General features: G+C 44.3%; 1 protein-coding gene across 1 annotated transcript; it reads right to left on the bottom strand.

Annotated features, from left to right (window-relative positions):
• Nucleotides 1-233: 233 nt before the first annotated feature.
• Nucleotides 234-2,370, bottom strand: LOC101778217. The gene is made up of 2 exons (XM_004960648.3): nucleotides 2,187-2,370; nucleotides 234-2,052 (listed from the first exon to the last, which is right to left on the bottom strand). The coding sequence occupies exons 1-2, from the start codon at nucleotides 2,227-2,229 to the stop codon at nucleotides 428-430; spliced, it is 1,668 nt and encodes a 555-aa protein (XP_004960705.1). The 5' UTR covers nucleotides 2,230-2,370; the 3' UTR covers nucleotides 234-427.
• Between the last annotated feature and the right edge of the window lie 5,625 nt (nucleotides 2,371-7,995).

The following is a 7,995-nucleotide window of genomic DNA, read 5'->3' as shown; positions in this document are numbered from 1 at the left end:
ATTTCTCGCGAGCACATGAAGGACAATTTTTTGCTGGTCGATAAAGCCAAATTAAAGATGTAGTAGTATAATTTCCCAGACTTCTCAGGTACGTTTGTAGCCTGTGTCATTTTTAAAACCTCATTTTCGATAAACGATGTCCTGTGAAGTGAAGTGTCGGGAAGCAGCGAGCGGGTTGGCGGCGACCATGCACCCCACTTCGATAAACGTTTGTAAATGATGTTCGACGAGTGTTTTTGAGGTTCAGTTGAAGCAATTCTGTTTCTTCTTACAGTAAATTCCAATGATGTGGACTGATAAAACAAAAACAAGTTGTTGGCTTATTGGACACACTGTGTAGCGCGCTTATTGGACACGTACATGTGGCGGAATAAGAAGGAAAGGAAATTAAACGACGAGACGCGCGTGATCGCACAGGATAATTAAATCAGAGCGGGGTGGCTGGCTTGGCGCTTGGGGCGCTGACAATCCTCTCGATGGCCTGCAGCGCCTGGATGGCGTTGCGGAGGTAGTATGCGAGTTCTGTGGAGATGGCGGCGAGCGGGTTGGCGGCGACCTCCTGCTTGACGTCCTCGGCGGCGGTGGGCACCGGCGCGGTGGGGTTCTTCTCGTAGTTCTTGGCCTGCTCGCGGTAGGTGTCCATCCGCGGCGTGGCGAAGAGGCGCACGTCGTCCTCGTCGTCGCCACCCCTGGCGGTGTAGCGCTGGCGACCGTGGCAGCTTTCGGAGGCAAGGGCGTAGGCCTTTCCCTTGTCGTTGTAGAGCTTCTCCGTCTCCATGTACTTGATCAGCTGCACGAGCTCGGCCCGGAGCGAGTTCACCAGCTTCTGCCCGTCCTCCAGGCGGTCGAGCACGATGTCCTCCAGCGCGTTCTGTGCGTCCACCAGCTTGTACCTCGCCTCCTCGAGCTCGCCGGCGTCCGCCAGCTCCCTCGCCTTCCTGATCGCCTCGGCGTGGTCCCGCCTGGCCATCTCGGCCTGCACCTGCCTCGCCTTGCTGCTCGCACCTGGGCCTTCGGATGGCGTCGAGGTGCGCCGGATCTGGATGTCCTGCGGGACCTGGGGATCCTTTGGCCTCCCCTGGGCGGTGAAGCTGTGCTGGGCTTCCGCTAGCGTCGCGTCGTACTCGTCGATCTCGACGTCGTTGCCATCCTCGTCCTTCTTGGTCACGTCCTTGAGGTTAAGGGTGATGAGGACCTTGCGCCCTTCTCCGGCGAAGAGGGTGCCGAACTTGATGGTGATCGTGCCGGACGAGGGGCCTTCCGGGATCCTCGTGTAGTCGGTGCCGGGGGCCACCTCGATGGTCTCCAACTCCTCCTCGTCCGGCTTGGGGTTGGGTCTCAGGGTGAGCTCCACGTCCTGCGCCACCACGGTGAGGAGCCCGGCCAGCATCTGCGAGAAGGGAAGGGTCACCTGGGAATCGTCCGGCACGGAGCTGAAGGTCCCGCCGGGGGATTTCCTGGCGATCTCGCTCATCAGGTGGTGGTTGGTGTCCTTGCCGAAGCCGAACGTGTAGATGGCGACGTGGCCGGGGTCGACGTCGACCTTCCCGCCGACGTCGTGCTGGCTGAGCTGCTGGTTCCCGTCGGACATGAGGAAGATGTTGGCGGTGCGGGCCTTGGTGTGGACGCGGCCGGCGATGACGTCCAGCCCGGTCTGGAGGCCGGCCTGGATGTTGGTCCAGCCGCCGGCCTGGAGGCCGTCGACGAGGGCCTTGAGGTCGTTCTGGGCGGCCGGGGTCATGGAGCGCAGCGGGGTGCGCTGCTTCACGTCGGTGGAGAAGGTGACGATGGAGAGGCGGTCCACGGGGGTGAGCTTCATGATCACGAACGTCAGGGCTTTCTTCAGGCTCTCGATCTTGGCCTTGTCGGGATTCTTGGTGTTGCCCATGCTGCCGCTAACGTCGAGCACGGCCACAAGGTCCAGCCCCTCCCTCACCGTGGTGGAGGATGTCGCGTTGATCTCCACCTCCGCGATCACCGTGTCCGCCGTCAGCGCCGCGTCGTCCTTGAAGTACTTGGCCGGCTTGATCGTCACCAGGCCCTTGGTGCTCCCTGTACACAGCCATGGAAATGGAAATCGATCAAACTATGTTCACATACCCACCATCGATGGATTATTCTGATCACTCTTAATTCTTTCGTTCTTGCATAGAAAGAATTACGGGAATGATGGGCGGCTACTGTACCAGTGTTGGAACTGGGAGGCTTCTCGTCATCGCTGAAGGCCATTACTCAGCTTGCTGGCTGCTACGCAAGCAAGGAGGGAGGAAGGGAGCTAGAACAAGTTTGTAATTAAAGCAGAGAGCGCACACCTTGTATCTGAGTCAGATGGATGTGTCCTCCCTGTATATATACACATTCGTCAGTGCTATAGAAGCAAATGCCCATCTTGCAGTTTGGATGACTTGTTATACTCGCAACGCAATATTTTTTCAAGAACCTTAAGAAAATGGACCCGGAAGACTCGGCAAAGCTCAAACAATGACTTGACTAGAAAGGCTAATAAGTAGCCATTCTCACCCCTCAGTTTTTCTCAGAGGCTCCTGTTTTGACCCTCGAGTATCAAGCTGGCTACTATGATTGCTTGATTCTAACGCACACCCTTAGTTTATCTGTTATGATTGCAGCTGGCCACCGAAATTAGTTGATCAAGAAAATGATGTCAACATGTAACTAATTTCCCGTTAATGCTGGCATCAACGATAGGAAAACAAAGCAAAGTTTCATGTTCATGTTTCCAAGAGTGCCACATAAGCTCATAGATGAAATACCTTACACAATAGATTGTTTCATCTTTTGTTGTTTCCAAGATTACATGCCAGACACAAGTATTTTGAAAACTGTGCACGCATAGTTTCATCCCATGAAATTAATTTCTTCTCTCACCTCATAAATAAAGTGCCATATCATCACAATTGTCTACATGACACCTCATTTATTGTCCATGCAACTGCCATTGAGAATAGCCTAATTACTACCTAGCTAGAACTAGTTTTTTTCTTAATTACTCTCTCCAGTCACAAATATGTGAAGTTTTTAGAGGAGATATAAATGTTTGATTATCAGCAAATTTAAAATTGTCTAATTTGAAACATGGACTATGTATGCATAAATTTGTATTTAAATTACTATCACAATATAATGCATTTTTTAGATTTTGTAAACATATGTAGTTTGCGTTGGAGGACTCAGCCATGTCAAAACCCACAACTATGAACGCCTAATCACGTACCCTCCATATGTGCCTGCTGGTGTAAAATATTATTGCTATATGTTGACAAAGCGTCACTATTTGTATGACTAAACAAAGTACGTACAATGGCCTAGCAAGGACTTGCATCAAGTCTTTGCTATGAGAAGGCATCCACCCGGCAGATGTGAACTCTGTCAAACAATGCTAGTCTATTGCTCACATGGATGCATCCGCGTGAACTACCATTTAATGCCGGACTTGATTGATCGCATCATAGTACGAACTAATTTGATCAACATAAAAACGACGACCTAGAAAGAATAGGTCGTGCATGACATACATAGGATGCGGTCATGCAAATGACAGAAATGATGAGGTCACATCATTCTAGATAAGTTAAGTAGTAATAAATCTATCTATCTAAGCCAAAAATATTATACTGAAAAGATGATCAATAAGCTACAATCCATAATAGATTTTTCCCCTTAAATATATCTACCTAAGCCAAAAATATTCAATGAAAAGATGGAATCTGTTTTCCTAAATACTGCACTATAAGGAAAATTCGTCCACTAATACAATGATTTCGAAGCACCGGACACATGCACATAATGTTCTTAACTAGAAAACATAGCACAAAAGAGAGAAAACAAAGTCTGCTGGCAATGACTTTGAGTTAGTTACTTAGACTAATGGCTACAGAATAATCGTAGATATTTGATCTTAGAAGGCATCAATCCCTAAGACGTGGAAGTAGTGTATTTATATATAAGTATATACACACACATATACATCCTTTGCGTACACTACTTACACATATACACTCGTATTGTATGCATATTGTATGTATATATATATATATATATTTCATTATACAATCATTTGTCCTCATAATTCTTAGGATCCTTCCATCTGCTCAGTTCGGCTACTAAATGTCCATCGTAATAAAATTCTTCTTTGGGATTTATCACCTCGTCCACCAAAAATCCTATGAGTGCTTCTTGGATTGCCAAAAGCCTTTCCTTCTCCAAGAGTTCTTCGCGAATCCGCCACATCTGTAATTTGAAAATATGTGAATGTTACACCAACAATTAAATAAAAGGAGCTAGAAAACGATTAATAACTAATAGGTTTATTTTACGTACAGTTATATTGTCCGATAGCACCTTGTCTCTCACGAAATGGTGTATGTGCTCACAGATATAGTATCCACATAAATTATTTCCTTGTTCCTGTATGAAGCACTTTAGTGGAATAAAATAAGTTATGAAATATTCGTGTTATAGAATGTACAAAATGTGCAAACTTCATACATACCGGAAAAGTTGTACTGAATGTAAGTATTTTCTTTGGAATCACCACGGTTACGGAATCGTTTACATGTGCTGTGAATTAAAATAATGAATGATACAATGTTAGGTGAAAATTTAGAAACAAACTTTTGCATAGAGATAAAGGTCCAGAACTATTACAAGTTAAGCATGTCTTGAATGCCTTGGTACTCGTCCTTTGGTTTTCTCAATGAATCAAACACAATAACATTGCTTTTATCAATCATAATTATAAGGAGAATCTAGTGGAAACTGTGTACATAAATGTTCATATTAGAACTAACTAACATTAATTAGGTAAGGAAAGGAAAACAAAAATAGATTGTACCCACACTTACTTAAAGTTGTAAAGGAAGTAGTATGTATTGCTTGTAATTCTGTTGCTCCAAGAATTTATATTTTCGGTCCAATGTATCCTTTGGGTGATCCTGTATCTACTGTTGGTTAACAAGCGCTTGGTCCATGAAGCCAACATTGAAGTACGATTCTCGGCGGCACGGCGGCACCTCTAAATTTGCATCCTACATAAATTTAAGGACAAAGTTAGTGGGGCGACACACACACAAAATAATGATCTAAGCAAAAATTAACATCTAATAAACACACAGTTACAGAACCCATGCACTGATAAGAGAGACATCAAGGGCATCTTGATGGTACACTTCATAAATATCTTTAAATTTCAACCACAATAGTTTCTCACCTTCACCGAAAAATCAATCGGTTTAACAAGAAGAGCGAACATGAGCTTGTCATTGGCCGACTGCTCCATGTACCACTGATGGAATTCATACATCTTAGTTGTGAGCTTCTGTACCAATTCAGGCCTGACTAGAGGCTTGCCTAACTCAACTCAAAGGGCCATTTGGGTACAGTCTTTTCTGGAGGTGCCGGTTTGGCTTGCCCTAGAACTTCAAAAAATGAGAGACCTGTCTCTTCCATAAACTGAATGACCTTGATTTGTTATTCTAAATGCAAAGCTGCTATAGCTTGAGCATCTTTATCTGCTAGCTGATTTTGCTCCCCGAGCTGGGGGACATTATGACTGGACGACGACTCTCCTCGATTTTTCTTCTACCAATACTTAAGTAACGAGCGATCGTAGTTTGATAGTAGTTTCACCTTAGTTTCTTTTTGCATGCTAATAAAAAAACTTTAATTTTTCTGGATCTACTGGCTTTGGCTCCAGCTTCTTCGCTTTTCTTTTTTCAGCGCATGCTTTGAAGAACTCCCTCACCTATGCTTGTGATACTACCTCGCATTCCTTAGGAGTCATATCGCTTGCTAGCTTCTTAATAGGTTCATACTTCTTTTGTTTCTTCCTCGGTTCCTTTACCTTTGGCTACCTTGGCATGGAAGGCAGTGGTCACGACTTCTTGAGAGGTGTTGTTTGTGGTTCCTTGCTCGTACCAGACTTTAGTCCCGGCACCGCAGAAGGTGATCGAGGAGGGGTGTTTTGGTCATCGTTGCTCCCGCCTGCAGGATTCGATGGTGCTAGATGGTGATCGAGCAGGATGCGACGGCCTTGGTTGTGACGATGGTCCTGGAGGTGTATGTGTTGGAGATGACGGTCTTGAGTTCTAAGGAGATTGTGGCTGCTAGGGATCTATGGGAAGAAATGATGCCTCCTGACCGGGGATGATGATGTAACGTTTGCGCCATAAAATGATACCGTGAAGTGCATCCCCTAGTGTCCTTTCCCCGTCACCTCCCGGGAGGTCGAGCTCTAGACCTTCATATTTACTATCACAAATCTGCTCCACCCCAATGGTGGAGTAGCCGGGTGGAATCGCCATGCCATGGCTTGTCTGTCCTGGTAGGATTGGTAAATCACTTCCGTACTCCACCTATACATATAGGAGAAATAAAGAAGTTATTAAACTCTCGAGGCGTGGATCAATTGAGATAATTGTATATATATTATATATATGTGTACCTTAATAGTGAGGTTGCCAAATAGTCTGTACAGCTCACATGAAGTGCACTAAGTGATGTCATCCATAGGGTACCATTGGTTGTCCTGCTCATCATTCTCTCTATCAGGTTTGAACTTTCCTGCTTTAGAATTTTCAATGTTTTTTATAAGCCTGAGGGCCTTCTCACGTATTGTTTCATTGAAAACAAGTGTCCCATCCTTAGAGCTAACAGTGCCTCTATGAGCGTAATACCAATTCTTCGATCAATCGGGCTAGTCAATAGTTGCTGGTACGATACCTCAATTGATGAGGTCTTGTTCCATCGTTCTCCATCTGGGAATTGCACTCCAGTAACCACCTTGCCCTAGACGATGATGGTACTCCTTCTTCTGGGCATTGCCTGAGTTGACACGAATCTTGTTCGCACTATCTTCACTCCTCTTGTATTCCATAAAGGAGTTCCAGTGATCTCTTAACTTTGGCCAGTCATTAAAATCTGTAGTTCGGCCCTTCTTGATATAGTTGGTATCTAGATTCTTCTTGAAAGTCTGCAATTGGGTTGCCATCTTCTTGAGCGTCCAGTCTTTCACAACTTTTTCATCGACGCCATCAAGAAGTGTGCAGTGTTTCTTGACATCTGCCCACAACATATCTTTCTATGTCTGCGGGAGCATGTATGGATCATCTTTTTAATTGGACTTCCATTCTCGAATGTTGATGGGCACGTTGTCCCTTACAACATCCCCGCATTGTCTCACGAACATTCTAGCAACTTTTTCAGGAGCAATTGGCTGGCCCTCTTCTATCACTTCGGTGATGTGAAGCCATCCCTCCATTATCTTTGTATGACCTCACGGCTTCTTTCGCTTCATCGATCCAAAGAGCTAAAAGTTCAAGATTCGTTAATTAGTATATAGTAATAATGAACATGAAGTTATTCATGGGGTAAAATAATAAAAATGATATATACCTCGCCGAAACCTTCTATCACGGTAATGTCTTGTTCCGCATTGTCATCAACGCCATGCTCATGCTCATCATTGCCATCACGACATGTTGAGGAACATGTCCGCCTGGCTACCCTCATCCTCGGTGTAGGTTCTTGGAACGTTTGAGCCAATACCGCCAGCAATAATTTGCTCCATTATATACCTTTCATCCTCTTCGTCTCCCATATCAACTAATAATGACATTAGTTATACACACATGTAATCATAGATATATTAAATTAAAAATTGTATCAAGTAGTACAATAATTATATATACATGAAATCGTAGAACAACCATGAAATAAATGAAACTTATACAAAACTTATCCTAACTGCTCGTAGAATAAATCAACTCTTGGCTAGTAGGAAAAGAAAAATGACAATCTAGTAAATAAACACATGATTGAAAATATACACTTGTACAATTTATTACATGACATTATAAATATGTATACATGGAATAATATATACAATAAAACCTGTACAATTTATTACATGAAACTTACATGAAATAATTTACATGAAAGAAATACACATGAAACCATACATTATACTAAGTTTCTATA

This window comes from Setaria italica, chromosome III (genome assembly GCF_000263155.2).
Source record: "Setaria italica strain Yugu1 chromosome III, Setaria_italica_v2.0, whole genome shotgun sequence".
In the NCBI taxonomy this organism is placed as follows: domain Eukaryota; kingdom Viridiplantae; phylum Streptophyta; class Magnoliopsida; order Poales; family Poaceae; genus Setaria; species Setaria italica.
The sequence above is the reverse complement of the archived record's forward strand: the minus strand, read 5'-3'. Positions and strand labels throughout refer to the sequence as shown.